This window comes from Vipera ursinii (assembly GCF_947247035.1).
Source record: "Vipera ursinii genome assembly, chromosome: Z".
NCBI lineage: Eukaryota > Metazoa > Chordata > Lepidosauria > Squamata > Viperidae > Vipera > Vipera ursinii.
The window spans coordinates 10,815,725-10,833,531 of NC_139517.1; the positions used below are offsets into that span (position 1 = coordinate 10,815,725).

Consider the following 17,807-nt stretch of genomic DNA (forward strand, 5'->3'; position numbering starts at 1 on the left):
CCCCGCCCTTTCCCTTTTCTTAAAGCTCTAGAGATAGACAAAAGATCGTACAGCATACACGAGCGGCTTTCAATTGACAGCCACCACGTGAGGATTAGAGAGTGTGAGGGGTCTTGGGTGCTTTCTGAGCTTGGTTAATTTCCAGAAGACGTTTCATTACAGAATGGAATTTTTTTGTTTATTGGCCAAGTGTGATTGGGCACACGAGGAATTTGCCTCCGGTGTATAAGAGTGTACATACAAGCAATATGTGATAAATCACAATCATAGTCATGGTAAAAAAAAAATACATTCGTCTTAAATCATAAGGTACAACACTTTGTGATAGTCCTAAGATACTAAATAAGCAATCAACATAAATGATATCTGAGCTTGGTTGTTCTCTTAAAGACATTTCATTACCCAACTAGATCATATCATCAGTTCTAGAAAGGAGTGGCATTTGCTGTCAATGTATATTCTAGATTGATACTAAATAAAGATACTAAATAAAACAGTATAAATCATAACACACAAGCAACAAAGCTCTAGTCATGATTTGATTAGGAGATAGGCAATAGGAAAGATGAGAAGAAGAATACCGTAGTAATATGGCTAGCCTTACTAGGCAGTTTGACAGTATTGTAGGAATGTAGTTGTTTAGCAGAGTGATGGCATGGGGATAAAAAACCGTCCAAACTAGGAAACATCATGAGTGCTAGTAAGTAGTGGGGTTTCCTCTCAATTTATATTCTAGTGGCTGGTGTAGAATATACATTGACAGCAAATGCCACTCCTTTCTAGAACTGATGATATGATCTAGTTGGGTAATGAAATGTCTTTAAGAGAACAACCAAGCTCAGAAAACACCAAGGACCCCTCATTTCAGAATTAGAATCAAGCTGGAAGGGACCTTGGAGGTCTTCTAGTCCAGCCTCCTGCTCAAGCAGGAGAACCTATACCAGGGGTAGGCAACCTTGGCTCTTTTATGACTCGTGGACTTCAACTCCCAGAATTCCTGAGCCAGCTGGGAGTTGAAGTCCACGAGTCATAAAAGAGCCAAGGTTGCCTACCCCTGACCTATACCATCTCAGACAAGTGATTCTCTAGCCCAGGGGTAGGCAACCTCAGCTCTTTTATGACTCGTGGACTTCAACTCCCAGAATTCCTGAGCCAGCTGGGAGTTGAAGTCCACGAGTCATAAAAGAGCCAAGGTTGCCTACCCCTGACCTATACCATCTCAGACAAGTGATTCTCTAGCCCAGGGGTAGGCAACCTCAGCTCTTTTATGACTCGTGGACTTCAACTCCCAGAATTCCTGAGCCAGCCAAGCTGGCTCAGGAATTCTGGGAGTTGAAGTCCATGAGTCATAAAAGAGCTGAGGTTGCCTACCCCTGCTCTAGCCTCTTCTTAAAAATCTCCAGTCATGGAGCGCCCAACGATTTCTTGGGGCAAGCTATTCCACTGGTTAATTGTCCACCCTTGTCACTCTTTTAATTCCAGGTTGCTTCTCTCTTTGGTCAGTTTCCAACCATTGTTCCTTGTCCTGCCTTCTGGTGCTTTGGAAAATAAATTTCAACCCTGGCCTACCGATATTCTCCTTTATTGGTTCCTGCACATCGAATAATCCATATCGATTATTGACAAGAAAGTGCAAATTCCAACCTCGGTATTTTTTTTGCAAAAAAAAAAAAGACTTATTAAATATTTGCATGTAATTTTTTTTCTCTTCTTCTTAGAAAGGAGACCGCATTACGTTTTAGGTCAGAACCTTTGACTTCGGCGCCATGCCCGCCGCCCCCCTTCCCCGCGTCTCGGTTGTTCGATTGGGAACCGAAAGTGTTGACGCTTTTGCAGGGTTTGCCGGCAATGTTTCCGGGAAAGGTCAGAGAGGGAACGGTTGACGTCACTAGGTCATTAAACCCCGCCTCCTCCCTCGGCACGTGGAGGGCGCTTCCTGCTCGAGTCTTCTCTTAACCCAGGGGTAGGCAACCTCGGCTCTTTTATGACTCGTGGACTTCAACTCCCAGAATTCCTGAGCCAGCCAAGCTGGCTCAGGAATTCTGGGAGTTGAAGTCCACGAGTCATAAAAGAGCCGAGGTTGCCTACCCTTGTCTTAACCTCTTCTAGGCGGAACCCAACGGCGCCGTTCCTCCATCTCTTCCTCTGCCGCGGCGTTTCCTTTCCCTTTAAGAGGAAGCCCCGCCTCTTGCCCGCCACAGCCTCTGTCACGTGACCGTCTCCCCTCCACGTGTTTCTCTTTCTCTCTCTCTCTCTCTCCATTCGGGGATTCCTGCGGATTTTTGCAGCCGCCTTGGGGTGCCTGAAGGAAAGCCTCGCGGTCTCCGGCGTGGTGAGAGCCGACGTGGCTTAGCATAAAATTTAATTTGTTTTCAATATCTGTATTTGTGCATTCTGTTATTTATGTCACTGTTCACCGCCCTGAGTCCTTAGGGAGAAGGGCGGTATACAAATCAAATCAAATCAATCAATCAATCAATCAATCAATCAATAAAATAAATCCTTATTTTAATACGGCTTTTCCTAATCCTGGAACCAGCTGCAAATCAAATCAATCAATCAATCAATCAATCAATAAAATAAATCCTTATTTTAATACGGCTTTTCCTAATCCTGGAACCAGCTGCAAATCAAATAAATAAATAAATAAATAAATAAATAAATAAATAAATAAATAAATAAAATCCTTATTTTAATACGGCTTTTCCTAATCCTGGAACCAGCTGCACGTGGAGCTCAGGACTGCCCCTGCTGCAAATCAAATAAATAAATAAATAAATAAATAAATAAATAAATAAAATCCTTATTTTAATACGGCTTTTCCTAATCCTAGAACCAGCTGCCCGTGGAGCTCAGGACTGCCCCTGACCTACGCTCATTCCCGCCGGGACCTGAAGACTTGGCTCTTTGAGCTCTCTGACCCAGGCTGAGAATTTTTTAACTGGGGTTTTTATTTTCAGGGATAATTTAATCTTTTAATTCTCTTTTAACTTTGTGTTTTCCATTGAGGTGATTTTAACTGCTAAGCTTGTAAGCCGCCCTGAGTCTTCGGAGAAGGGCGGGATATAAATGTAATAATAATAAAAAAAATGCCCTGTAAACCGCCCTGAGTCCTTCGGAAAAGGGCGGTATATAAATCTAATAAAATCTAAATCTAAATCTAATTGCATTTCATCTACAATCGAGCAAAAAGGGTCGGTCTCCGGCCTTCCCTCTTTGCATTTTTTTTTAACCCGACCTCCTCCTCCCCACCACCACCACCACCACTCCTGGTGCTTTTAAGAGGGGGGGATGGCAGGTAGAAATTCAACAGGGGTAGCTTCAAAAGGACGTCTGCCTCCTCTTGCCGGGCCGATCGAAAAAGGATGCCCCTGAGCCAAGTTACGAATGCAAAGCGATCCTGCCTACCCATGTTCCCCAGCCACTGATACTTTAGGGATGGATTAACTTTTGATACTGCCAAAGCTGTTGAGGATACAATGAAAAGAGGTTCGGTCAATCGGAATAGAGCTGGGAGGGACCTTGGAGGTCTTCTAGTCCAACCCCCCTGCTCAAGCAGAACACCCTACACCAGGATTCAAGCAACAGGAAGCCCGCCCTGGTTTTGTTAGGCTTCTTAGATCCTGCAAGTTATAGCAGAGTAACAAGAGTTGGAAGGGACCTTGGAGATCTTCTAGTCCAACCCCCTGCTCAAGTAGGAGACCCTATACTAGGGGTAGGCAACCCCGGCTCTTTTATGACTCATGGACTTCAACTCCCAGAATTCCTGAGTCAGCTATGCTGACTCAGGAATTCTGGGACTTGAAGTCCATGTGTCATAAAAGAGCCGAGGTTGCCTACCCCTGCCCTATACCATTTCAGACAAATGACTGTCTAGCCTTTTCTTAAAAGCCTCCAGTGATGAAGCAAGCTGTGGGAAAGTAGTTCCACTGGTTAATTTTCCTCACTGTTAGAAAGTTTCTCCTTAATTCCAGGTTGATTCACTCCTTGCTTAGTTTCTATCGGTTGTTTCTTGTCCTGCCCTTATGGGTGCTTTGGAGAATAATTTGACCTCCTCTTCTTTGTGACAGTCCCAATTCTTTGTGACAGAAATTCTGGTCCCAATTGTGGTTGTAAGCTGAGGTCTGCTGGTACTCTCTGAATTAAAAAGGTCCCCATCAGTAGAAAATGTGCTTTTTTTTCCCCCAGCGTGCTTCTAGCACTGCAGAATAAAGCAGCATTAATTATATTTTTAGTAGCTGCGTTGCATTGTTGGCTTGTGTTCAGTGTTAGATCAGCTGAGGTAGTTTGACCCTGTTTGGAAAGTAAACGCTCTCTGCTCATCCACTGTTTCTCCTGCTAAGGAGAGGGTGTTTGGAAGACAGCCTTCATCATATCATTTGCTTTGAGGAAAATGATATTTGTGCAGTGTTTTGGCATCTTAACAATCCAAATCATTTGTCTTTTGTTCTCATCAAGGACTTCGTAGGCTTGCTGTTGGCCAAGTGATATGTCGGCCAATTAAATGGCTGGAGCCTTCCAAGACCCAATTTATTTTCCTAAGAACAGAAGTTTTAATTTGGAAGGGGTTCTTTACAAATGGGCAGAATTGATGACCAATGAGTCATTTTTGTGGGGTCAGGAAGGTGGGTTGCTGATGGAAGAGAGAGCCTTGGTGGAGCAGCGGGCTAATGCCTCCTTAAGTAACACCAGCTGCCTGCAATTAGTGCAGGTTCGAGTCCCACCAGGCTCAAGGTTGACTCAGCCTTCCATCCTTCCGAGGTAGGTAAAATGAGGACCCAGATTGTTGGGGGCAATAAGCTGACTTTGTAATAATGCCGCTTTGGGGGGGGCGAAAGCCCTAATAAGCAGGCATATACATAGAATGAAGGCTATTGCTAAGCACATTGGTTTGTGCTTAAATTGTAAGCCGCCCTGAGTCTTCAGAGAAGGGCGGGATATAAATGGGATTAAAAAAAAAAGAGAGAGAGGAACAGTGGATGCATTTGGAGGAGGAAGAAGGCGGCTTTCAAGATATTCCGAGGGAAAATAAAGCCTGTTTGGGTGTACATAGGGGGATAGAATGCACTACAGGTCGCCCTCAACTTACAACAGTTCATTTAATGACCACTCAAAGTTACAATGGCACTGAAAAAAGTGACTTGAGATTGTTTTTTAAACTTACAACCGTTGCAGCATCCCCAGGGTCATGTGATCAAAATTCAGCTACTTGACATATTTATGACAGTGCAGCGTCCTGGGTTCGCGTGATCCCCTTTTGGGACCTCCTGCCAGGCGAAGTCAACGGGAAAGCCAGACTCACTTAACAACCGTGTGATTAATTTAACAACTGCAAGGATTCACTTAACCACTGTGGCAGGAAAGGTCGTAAAATGGGGCAAAATTCACTGAACAAATGTTTCACTTAGCAAACTTTGGGCTCAGTTATGGTCGTTGAGGGCTACCTGTATTGCAGGCTAACTCTGCACACTGCCAACAGTTCGATCCTGACCTGCTCAAGGTTGACTCGGCCTTCCATCCTTCCGAGGTCAGTAAAATGAGGACCCGGATTGTTGGGGGGCAATAGGCCGACTCTGTAAACCACCTAGAGAATGCTGTAAAGCACTGTGAGGAAGTATATAAGTGCTATTGCTATTGCTACATGCCAATGTTCATCTTTTCCAGGAGACGCTATTGTTGAGAAGCCTAACGTTGGCAAAGCAAGGCAGGCGGATCCTTCATCCGAGACCCACTTGGGGACCTGCAATGCCAAAACGAGGAAAGAAGAAAGAAGATGAGGTCCTTCCAGTGGAGAAGGAGGCAGCAGGTATGGAGCTGAGCCCTCGCACTAGAATTGGGATTGATTTGCGAAAGGGAGGTGCCCCTTATTTTATGCTGTCCTGCATTGTAGCATGTTGTCAGGACCCACCCCCATCCACATCTTAGGAAATAAGAACTCTTGGAGCCAGGGTTGTCCAAAAGGAAAAAGTTTACTAGGATGAGATCGGTTGTGGCAATACAAGACAGGATCTAACAGAGTTACATTTCAATCCTATATAAAGCATTCCCATTTCAGCCCCCTCCCTTCATCCATTTGTTCAGGCTCCCATCATTTACTTATGTGTCAGGCCCTTGGTGGAGCAGTGGGCTAATGCCTCCTTAAGTAACACCAGCTGCCTGCAATTAGTGCAGGTTCGCATCCCACCAGGCTCAAGGTTGACTCAGCCTTCCATCCTTCCGAGGTAGGTAAAATGAGGACCCAGATTGTTGGGGGCAATAAGCTGACTTTGTAATAATGCCGCTTGGGGTGTGTGAAAGCCCTAATAAGCAGGCATATACATAGAATGAAGGCTACTGCTAAGCTTGTAAGCCGCCCTGAGTCTTCGGAGAAGGGCGGGATATAAATGGAATTAAAATAAATAAAATAAAATAAACTCTCCTTGTGTTTATTGTTATTGCTTCTTCCTTTCAGTTGCAAATGGAGATGCAACCCAGATCTCTCTCTCCCCCTGTTCCCCCCAGATCAAAAGCTTCCCTGGTCTTTGAAAACAGCCTACTGCAATCTCGATAACCATCCTCTCCCCCCCCCCCTCGGAGAGATGGCAGAATCCCCAGAATAAGCACAATATTCTAACCATACATTTATGAAATGTGATATAAATGGATTCTGACACGTTGTCTTTTTGACCTGAGGTCCTTCTTGGTGCTCCTTGACTTCTTGTTTGTTAAATGACACCATGTATCCTTCAGCACTCTTCCTCTGACCCACATTGAGGTTTGTCACACTTGGCTGCAACGAAATTAGAGCTTTTGATCTCTGTGCGATGAACTGCCAGCTGGCTTCTTTTGTCTTTCTGTTCAGAGTAGAGAAAGGGAGAGAAATGAATGTAAGGAATCTCTGGTGAATCAAGGAAACTGACATTTCATAGGGATGGGATTTATATCAGTTAAATTTGTTCAGGGCTCAAATCCAGCAGATCACCGTAGAGCAGTTTGTCTCATCTGGGCCACTTTAAGATGTGTGGACTTCAGGTCCCAGAATTCCCCAGCCAGCATGCAAGCAGAGGAATTCTGGGAGTTGAAGTCCACCTCTTAAAGCAACTGAGGGTAAGAACTACTGGAGTAGAGCAAGTAGGAATGAGAATGAGAGAGCTCAGACAAGTGGAGATGATACAGGTAGTCCCCGACTTACAACAGTTCGTTTAGTGACCATTCAAAGTTACGACGACACTGAAAAAAGTGACTTATGACTGGTTTTTACACTTTTTGCAGCATCCCCATGGCCATATGATCAAAATTCGGACGCTTGGCAATTGCCTCATATTTATGACGGTTGCAAGTGTCCTGGAGTCATGTGATCCCCTTTTGCGACTGTTTGACAAAGTCGATGGGGAAGTCAGATTCACTTAACAACCGTGTTACTAGCTTAACAACTGCAGTGGTTCACTTAACAACTGTGGCAAGAAAAGTTGTAAAATGGGGCAAAACTCATTTAACAACTGTCTCACTTAGCAACATAAAATTTGGGCTCAGCTGTGGTCATAAATTGAGGGCTACCTGTAAAATCTCTCTTGTTAGATGTGACCACTTTCCTTTCCCATTCTTGGTTAGAACATGACTCCCATTCTACAAATGAATTAACCAATTCGTGCAAGTCTGCAGAAGAGGAGACAAATTTTAAAAATCAGTCTTGCCTGATTACAGGTAGTCCTGGAGTTACGAGCACAAAATTCGAGCCCAAATTTTCTGTTGCTAGGTAAGGCATTTGCTGAGTGAGTTTTTCCCCATTTCACGGCCTTTCTTGCCACGGTTGTTAAATGAATCACTGTTAGTCACATGGTTAAGTGAATCTGGTCTCCCCCATTGACTTTGCTTGTCAGAAGGTGGCAAAAGGTGATCGCACATTGACCCAGGGACTCTGCCGCCATCAAAAAAAATAGGAGCCAGTGCCCAAGCATCTGAATTTTGATCATGTGACCATCGGGATGCTGAAAACAATCGTGAAAAAAGGTCATAAGTCACTTTTTTCAGTGCCGTTGTAACTTTGAACGATCGCTAAACGAACTGTCGTAAGTCAGGGACTGTTTCTAGTGGAGTCCGATTTTCATGAAACAAGCAAACACTTGTTTTCCGCCCCCCTCCGCCCTTCATGCTGCCTCTTGTTTTTCTTTCCTTCAGAACCAGAGCCTAAAAGGGCCAAAAAAGGTGGAGCAAAAGCAGAGAAAGAGGCCGACGGTCCAATCTTGTACCAAGATCCTCCTGATAAGCTCACTTCATCCAGTGGCGAAAAATACACTTTGAAGGTCACTTCCTGGAACGTAGATGGTGTCCGAGCCTGGATCAAAAAGAAGGGCCTGGAGGTAACCCAGAAGACGACCCCAGCCTTTTCTTTTCCTACAGTGGCCAGTAACTGGTTCCTTCCACGTTGAGTGTGTGCCTGCAGTGGTTTTCCTCTATCCTCACCCAAAGGTTGGACGGAGAATGTCATAAAAAGAGAGGCTGCATCTAGGCATCACGTATCAGATAAGATAACCGTTATTCTGATTTATTTATTTTCTGTGTGCACAGTGGCACCAGTAAGAGATTGCCGGCGGACGACACCCAGGGATAGGGCCTTCTCAGTGGGTGCGCCTGCCCTTTGGAACCAGCTGCCAGTGGAGCTTAGGACTGCCCCCGACCTCCGTTCATTCCGCCGGGACCTGAAGACCTGGCTCTTCGAGCTCTCTGGCCCAGGCTGAGAATTTTTTAATTTTTAATTTGAATTTTAACTGGGGTTTTATTTATTCAGGGACGGATATAATTTTTTTTTTAAATTTGTTTTTAACTTTTGTATTTTTGTTTTTAATCACCCTGTAAACCGCCCTGAGTCCTTCGGGAAAGGGCGGTATATAAATGTAATAAAATAAATAAATAAATGAAATTCCGATGCCCGCTCTCGAAGGAAAAGAAATTAAAAAACACAACAGCACCCACCAAACAATGTCACCATCCGAATGACACCATCCCTAGCAGAATGAATTAGGAGGGGGAATTGTAAACATTTGTCTAGCTGAGATCAACTCCATGTAATTGTATAGCTTGTACTCGGTTAATAACGCTAACTGGGACTGAAGACACTGTTCAGCGCCATGGTCGTTAAGTCGAAAAAAACCCACATGCCCACCCTGTTTAGCAATAACCATTCTGAGTGCCGTTGTTAAGTGAGGATCTCCCGTGACTGTGATTTCCGACTTCCTGCCAGCTTCCCCATTGAGTTTGATTGCAGGAATGTCACAAATTGTCACAAAGGAGCCTTGGTGGAGCAGTGGGCTAATGCCTCCTTAAGTAACACCAGCTGCCTGCAGTTAGTGCAGGTTCGAGTCCCACCAGGCTCAAGGTTGACTCAGCCTTCCATCCTTCCGAGGTAGGTAAAATGAGGACCCAGATTGTTGGGGGCAATTAAGCTGACTTTGTAATAATGCCACTTGGGGTGTGTGTGAAAGCCCTAATAAGCAGGCATATACATAGAATGAAGGCTACTGCTAAGCTTGTAAGCCGCCCTGAGTCTTCGGAGAAGGGCGGGATATAAATGGAATTAAAAAAATAATAATTGTGATCCTGTCATCGTGGGACACCACAATGGCTGGAGCTTCAAGGACTGGTTGCTAGTATCACTCTTCAGTACCATTGTTAAGTTCACATTACCACTGAACAAGTAGTCATTAAACGAGGACCACCTATATTGGCAACAGTACTGTATGGAAGCTGTATGGCACAGTTTTGCCTAAGGCCATCTAATTCTATTATTTAATTAAATAATAAACAGGTAGTCCTTGACTTAACAACAGTTTGTTTAAGTGCCCATTCAAACTGCTAAGCTTGTAAGCCGCCCTGAGTCTTCGGAGAAGGGCGGGATATAAATGGAATTAAAATAAATAAAATAAATAAATAAACAGTGGCACTGAAAAAAGTGATGCCCATTTTTCACACTTACGACCATTGTGGCCTCCACGTGGTCACGCAATCCCAGGATCCTGGGAGCTGAATTTCACACATCTGGAGGGGACTCGTGCTGGGGAAGGCTGTTTGTTGCAAGTCATTGTGGATCTTGAATAAAAACAATATCTGCATTGTTGCAGGGCCATTAAAAAAACAATTAGAAAAAAAGTGTGGCCTGGTAAGCAGTGGAGAAGAGAACAGGCAGTCCCCATGGAGCTACCAGCAGCCAGCTTGGTTGAAGCATCAAGGCAGTGTTGTTTTTATATCCTCTTCCCTTCAAATAAGCAAGAGAATGTAGCTCTTAGAGTGAGGCCCATAGTTAATGTTTCCTCACTAGAAAACCCAGGAGCATGTGATTTTTTACCCATCTAATATCCTCATATTTATGACGGTTGCATATGCCAATGGCTTGGGTCCGGGATACCTGCTGCCGGCATCAAGCTCCCTTCGTCCAGTGTGCTCCCACAGGGAGGGTCTTCTCAGGGTACCGCCGGTAAAAGATTGCCTGTGGACGACACCCAGGGATAGGGCCTTCTCAGTGGGTGCGCCTGCCCTTTGGAACCAGCTGCCCGTAGAGCTTAGGACTGCCCCTGACCGTCGCTCATTCCGCCGGGACCTGAAGACCTGGCTCTTCGAGCTCTCTGGCCTGGACTGAGAATATTAATTGGGATTTTAAGTGTATTTTAATTGGGGTTTTTATTTCAAGGTTAATATAATCTTTTTAATTGATTTTAAATTTTGTAACCTGGTGTATTGTTTTAATAACCTTGTGAACCGCCCTGAGTCCTAGGGGAGAAGGGCGGTATATAAATCGAATAAATAAATAAATAAATCTGTCCTGAGACTAGAAAGTTTTAGGCTTGGCAAAGGAATTTTAGTCTTCCCAAGTCAACCAAAGGTTGGGAAGAACGTTCGTAAAAAGGATTTCAGACTGTCAGAATGGATAATCCTCTGAAAACACAATGGGTTCTCCCATCCCTTTTCTCTTCTGGTACGGCTTCACTTTCGTGGCTTTGGTTTGATTGTAAGTTGTCTTGAGGGCACTGGCAAAAAAAAAGGGTCATAACAATTGCAGTGTTACTCACTTCTTTGTAAAGGAGGCCAGTTTAAAAATTATTACTCAGTATCGCTCTGCCAGTGGGATAGTAAGAAGTGTAAAATGAGGTCTTCGGTGACTGTATTAGCTCACTCCCATTACGTTCCGTCCAGTTAGTAACTTTAGTTAGTAACATTGGTTAGTAGGTCAAGCCTTACCCTTTGTGAGATTCTGTTAACCCCTTTTAATCTGCAAATCCCATTTTTACTAAGAGGTAACAGCTGTCAACAAGAGATGTCAAAATTTTATCTTATTTTTTTTATTCTCTCCAGTGGGTAAATAAAGAGGACCCGGATGTGCTCTGCTTACAAGAAACTAAGTGTGCAGAAAAACAGCTGCCTGCTGACATTCGGGATCTGGCCGAATACCCCCATAAATTTTGGGCTTGTTCTAGTGACAAGGAAGGTTACAGCGGTGTGGCCCTGCTCTCCAAGAACAAGCCTCTGGACGTCACCTATGGGATTGGTAAGGACTTCGCCATCCTTATTTTGGGATCTTAACTTCCACTTAGACTCGTGAATTATCCTCCAGAAAAACAAAAGCAGCGAATCCTTGTCGCCTTGGGAAATACACCCCTCTGTTCTTGGAGGGCGGGGGGAGGGAATAGAGGCAAGCTGGAAGTGAGCATTCTTTAAGGCCTGTCTGGGTGAAAAAAGGAAGGTCTCCAATAAAAGGGGTTTTGCAGGTGGCTGGGCCTATCGTAGATACCATTTTTGCAAGAACGCCTGTGCCATGTTCTCTCAAAAGGTTGAATTGCCATCAGACTTCCCAGAAAAGGAAACAGGGTAGATGAGCTAATTCTACCTCTAATTCTAAGGCTACATTAACAGAATCTTGCATGTCTGAAAATGTAAATCTCCCAATGTCTCTTTTTTAACAGCGTGGCAAATTAGGCAGAATCCTTCTAAGTTTCGTTCTCTGCCCCTTATGTGGCTGCGGTTCGCCCCCTCCCTCTTTACGCGATTGTTCCCCAGGTAGCATCTTTGGCCCCACCCCTGCAATTCCCATATAGCATCACAATAGCATTGACACTTATATACCGCTTCACAGTGCTTTACAGCCCTCTCTAAGCAGTTTACAGCATATTGCCCCCAACCGTCTGGGTCCTCATGTTACCGACCTTGGAAAGGTGGAAGGCTGACTCAACCTTGAGCCGGTGAGAATCGAACTGCTGGCAGCTGGCAGGCAGAAGTAGCCTGCAGTACTGCATTTTAACCACTGCTCCACCAGGGCTCCTGACAAACCCTGGTCTCCTCTCTTAAAATGCAAATTCACCTCACCAGCTAACGGGGGACCTTTCCTCTTGGGACTTAGTTATAATGTGTCCTAAGGCCAACCCAAGATATTGTTGATATAGTAATGTCCATTCTTCAGTATTGATGAGCCCAACTATTCCTGGATGTTTGCAGGATGCAAAAACTTCCTCCAACTACTATTTGACTCTTCTGCGGGCGGTCCTCCTTGCTATAATGCAGTTAAACTCTTCACTCCCAGAATTCCCATCTAATAGCCATATTGAAAGTCAGTTTGGTCTAATGATTAAGACACCAAGATAGAAAGCAGGGAATCGTGAGTTCAAGTTCCACCTCAGCCATGAAAGCCAGCTGGGTGACTTTAGGCCAGCCCCTCTCTTTCAGCCCAACTCACCTTGCCAGAGTTACTTTCTGAAGAAAATAGGAAGAGGAAGGTGCATGGAATAGTTAGTCCTCAACCTACGACTGACCCCCCCCCCCAAATTTCTCTCGTTAAGTGAGATATTAAGCGAGTTTTGCCTCACTTTATGACCTTTCTTGCCTCGGTTGTTAATCATATCATTGCCGTTGATAAGTGAGTATAAACCGGATGTTAAGTGAATCTGGCTTTCCCATTGACTTTGCCCTCAGAGGGTCGCAAAAAGTGATAACGTGACTCCCTGGACACTGCAGCCGTCATAAATATGAACCAGTTGCCGAGCATCTGAATTTTGATCCCGAGACCATGAAAGATGCTGCAACGGTGGTGTGAAAAACGGTCATTAAGTCGCTTTTTTCAATGCTGTTGTAATGTTGAATGGTCATTAAATGGACTGTTGTAAGTCAAGGACTACCTGCATGCTCGCCGCCCTGACTCTTTCGTAAACATAATAAAGGTGGGATATAAATGTGCAGAATTATTAGGCAAGTTGTATTTTTGAGGATTAATTTTATTATTGAACAACAACCATGTTCTCAATGAACCCAAAAAACTCATTAATATCAAAGCTGAATATTTTTGGAAGTAGTTTTTAGTTTGTTTTTAGTTATAGCTATTTTAGGGGGATATCTGTGTGTGCAGGTGACTATTACTGTGCATAATTATTAGGCAACTTAACAAAAAACAAATATATACCCATTTCAATTATTTATTTTTACCAGTGAAACCAATATAACATCTCAACATTCACAAATATACATTTCTGACATTCAAAAACATAACAAAAACAAATCAGTGACCAATATAGCCACCTTTCTTTGCAAGGACACTCAAAAGCCTGCCATCCATGGATTCTGTCAGTGTTTTGATCTGTTCACCATCAACATTGCGTGCAGCAGCAACCACAGCCTCCCAGACACTGTTCAGAGAGGTGTACTGTTTTCCCTCCTTGTAAATCTCACATTTGATGATGGACCACAGGTTCTCAATGGGGTTCAGATCAGGTGAACAAGGAGGCCATGTCATTAGATTTCCTTCTTTTATACCCTTTCTTGCCAGCCACACTGTGGAGTACTTGGACGCGTGTGATGGAGCATTGTCCTGCATGAAAATCATGTTTTTCTTGAAGGATGCAGACTTCTTCCTGTACCACTGCTTGAAGAAGGTGTCTTCCAGAAACTGGCAGTAGGACTGGGAGTTGAGCTTGACTCCATCCTCAACCCGAAAAGGCCCCACAAGCTCATCTTTGATGATACCAGCCCAAACCAGTACTCCACCTCCACCTTGCTGGCGTCTGAGTCGGACTGGAGCTCTCTGCCCTTTACCAATCCAGCCACGGGCCCATCCATCTGGCCCATCAAGACTCACTCTCATTTCATCAGTCCATAAAACCTTAGAAAAATCAGTCTTGAGATATTTCTTGGCCCAGTCTTGACGTTTCAGCTTGTGTGTCTTGTTCAGTGGTGGTCGTCTTTCAGCCTTTCTTACCTTGGCCATGTCTCTGAGTATTGCACACCTTGTGCTTTTGGGCACTCCAGTGATGTTGCAGCTCTGAAATATGGCCAAACTGGTGGCAAGTGGCATCTTGGCAGCTGCACGCTTGACTTTTCTCAGTTCATGGGCAGTTATTTTGCGCCTTGGTTTCTCCACACGCTTCTTGCGACCCTGTTGACTATTTTGAATGAAACGCTTGATTGTTCGATGATCACGCTTCAGAAGCTTTGCAATTTTAAGAGTGCTGCATCCCTCTGCAAGATATCTCACTATTTTTGACTTTTCTGAGCCTGTCAAGTCCTTCTTTTGACCCATTTTGCCAAAGGAAAGGAAGTTGCCTAATAATTATGCACACCTGATACAGGGTGTTGATGTCATTAGACCACACCCCTTCTCATTACAGAGATGCACATCACCTAATATGCTTAATTGGTAGTAGGCTTTCGAGCCTATACAGCTTGGAGTAAGACAACATGCATAAAGAGGATGATGTGGTCAAAATACTCATTTGCCTAATAATTCTGCACTCCCTGTAATGGAAATCCTGGTAGATGATAGATAGATAGATAGATAGATAGATAGATAGATAGATAGATAGATAGATAGATAGATAGATAGATAGATAGATAGATAGATAGATGATAGAGATAGATAGATGATAGATAGATAGATAGATAGATAGATAGATAGATAGATAGATAGATAGATAGATAGATAGATAGATAGATAGATATAGAGATATAGAGCAGGGGTGTCAAACTGTCGGCCCGTGGGCTGGACGCATCATCTGGAAGCCGCCCCCACCCCATTGCTGGCAATGGCAAAAAGGCTCTGATACGTTGTGTGATGTCATGTGACATTGCGAGTTTGACATCTGATATATATAGATAACCTTTGTCGTTTTTTTACTGTGGGCACAATGGCACACATTAAAAATGAAATTTAGTTGCTTGCTCTCAAAGTGTGCACATACATAACACACATTTAAACATGCTTTATAGAAGATATTCTCAGGTAGAATGACACTAGACAGGGAACTGAACCTAACGTGACCTCCTCTGACTTAGTTTGTTCAAAGTCAACGTTGCTCTTAAATCTGTCTTCTCCCTTATTGCCACAGGTGAAGAAGAACATGACAAAGAAGGCCGGGTGATCACAGCAGAGTTCTCCTCCTACTTTCTGGTGACCACTTATGTGCCCAACGCTGGTCGGGGACTGGTGCGCCTGGAGTACCGCCAACGTTGGGATGAGGCCTTCCGCTCTTACCTGAAAGGTTTGGCTGCCCGCAAACCGCTTATCCTGTGCGGGGACCTCAACGTAGCCCACCAAGAGATTGATCTGAAGAACCCCAAGGGCAATAAGAAAAATGCTGGCTTCACTCCAGAAGAGAGGGCTGGTTTCACCCAACTGCTGGAAGCTGGCTTTGTCGACACTTTCCGCCACCTCTACCCCAACACCCAATATGCCTACACTTTCTGGACTTACATGATGAACGCCCGGGCTAAGAACGTGGGCTGGCGGCTTGACTACTTTGTGGTCTCCAAAGGGCTTCAGGAAGGGCTGTGTGACAGCAAGATCCGCTCCACAGCCTTGGGCAGTGATCACTGTCCCATCACCCTCTATGTGGCCGTGTAACACATGCAGACGAAGGCCCAAGCCTATTGTAGCTTGAGCGGGAGAAGAAAACCGGAGCTAAAATTATGTGTATGTCTAGGACTACTCAACCCTTTTAGAGCAGTGTTTTTCGACCGTGGCAGCTGTCAGACTTGTGGACTTCAACTCCCAGAATCCCATAGCCAGCCAGGCTGGCTAGGGAATTCTGGGAGTTGAAGTCCACACTTCATAAAGTCACCAAGGTTGATAAAACACTGCTCCAGTCAGGATTTGAATATTTCCCCCGCCCCCCATAAGGTAGGTCCATCCCAGGTTGTTTAATACAGTTCCACAATGTTAAGGTCTGTCTTTCGAAAGGCACGTGTGGCCACTTTGGGGCTAGCTGGAAATAAGGTCTTGCTTTGATGCTCCTCTGACTGGACAAGTTCTCCAGAGAAGATAGCTTAAAATGGGGGATGGGGCTGAGGACTATGGCCCTTTTACGACTTGTGAACTTCCAAGTCCCAGAATTCTTGACCCAATTGAAGTCCTCAAGTCATAAAGGGGCCGTAGTTCCCCACCTCTGGCTTAAAACGTGGGACTGTAGCAGGGTGGGTGCAAGCTGTTAAAAGCAGCCATTGATTCCTGAGATAGCAAGGGTCATACTGGAGTCTTTTGTTTTCTAGTGTTTGCAAAAAAAAAAAAAAAAGCTACCCCACTGCTGTTGTTCTCCAGTTGTCAGCTCGTCTTCCTCCTTATTTTTGACTATTACTCATTAAAAACGTAGCTTGCCTTCACCTTTTTTCTTCTTCTCTCGCTGCTTTGAGAAGGGTGTAATTCACCAAGACATATTTTAATTTCCTAGAAAACATTAAACTTCCCTTTTATAAAATATAAATCGATCGAGCTTGTCTCATTCTCTATCCCGAATGCTATCCGTTGACAATTTCAGCGTGGCCTTTTAAAGCAACGACTTCCTTTTAAGCTTCAACTTTATCCCCAACTTGACGTTCGAAGTGGTACGGAAGAATTTCCCTCCCCGAGTTGGTTTTCACAACGGCTTTCTTTGGTAACTTACATATTTTGCTCTTTACAACAGCGCAGCCATCTTTTCTATTTCCAATCATGGAAAGTTGGCAGATCATTTATTTCCCCTTAAGCTAAGTGTACATTCCTCTGCGTCCATTTGCTTGAAGGTAAAGGTCTCCCCTGTCTGGTCGTGTCCAACTCTGGGGATGGGGCTCATCTCTCATTTCTTAGCCAAGGGAAGCCAGCGTTGTCCGAAGACAGTTTGCGTGGTCCATGTAACCAGCATGATTGTAAACCGAGTACAAATCATTTCGTTGGCCACGTGACCAGCATGGCTGTACACCAAAGGTGCACGGGACCCTCTTACCTTCCCACCGAAGTGATACCTACTTACCTACTCACGTTTGCATGCATTCAAACTGCTAGGTGGGCAGGAGCCAAGGAACGGGAGCAAAACCCATCACGCGGTGTTCAGGTCTCCAACTGGATTTCCAGCTGACAAGCTCAGCATCTTCAACCACTGAGTGATCGTGCCTCTGAGTGATCGTGCTCATTTGCTTAATTTTGGCTAAAGCACTCATTTGTTCCAACACTGTACATATGAGTAATTTGGGACTGTTGGATGCCACCTCTAAAACATGCCCCAACAGCATTCCCAAACCACCTGGGGCTATACTTAAATGTTGCCCCCTTCCAAGTTAAGCTGATCTACCTTCTAACCAAGCCTTTTTCCACTCGTCGTCTGAAAACTCCCCAAGCCCACTAAGTGTCTTCTTAGGGATCACTTTGGCAGGGAAGGCAAAAGAGGTGTTTATAGATTTCAAACTGCGAAGGGTCCTTTGTAGCCCAAGCCCACCTGAAACGAATATTTAAACTTCAGCAAGAAGCCGGGGATACAAGATGTGAAACAAATCAACCCCATCCCAGCCAACCGAAATGACTTGGGTTGTCCAGGCCTCGTTTCCAA

At 44.5% G+C, this 17,807-nt stretch overlaps 1 protein-coding gene across 1 annotated transcript; it reads left to right on the top strand.

Annotated features, from left to right (window-relative positions):
* The first annotated feature begins 2,241 nt into the window (after positions 1–2,241).
* APEX1 (apurinic/apyrimidinic endodeoxyribonuclease 1) lies at positions 2,242–17,193 on the top strand. Its single transcript, XM_083377781.1, has 5 exons — positions 2,242–2,332; positions 5,665–5,806; positions 8,158–8,339; positions 11,326–11,518; positions 15,339–17,193. Exons 2-5 carry the CDS (start codon positions 5,746–5,748, stop codon positions 15,851–15,853), a joined length of 951 nt encoding a protein of 316 aa, XP_083233907.1. The 5' UTR covers positions 2,242–2,332; positions 5,665–5,745; the 3' UTR covers positions 15,854–17,193.
* The last annotated feature ends 614 nt before the right edge of the window (positions 17,194–17,807 follow it).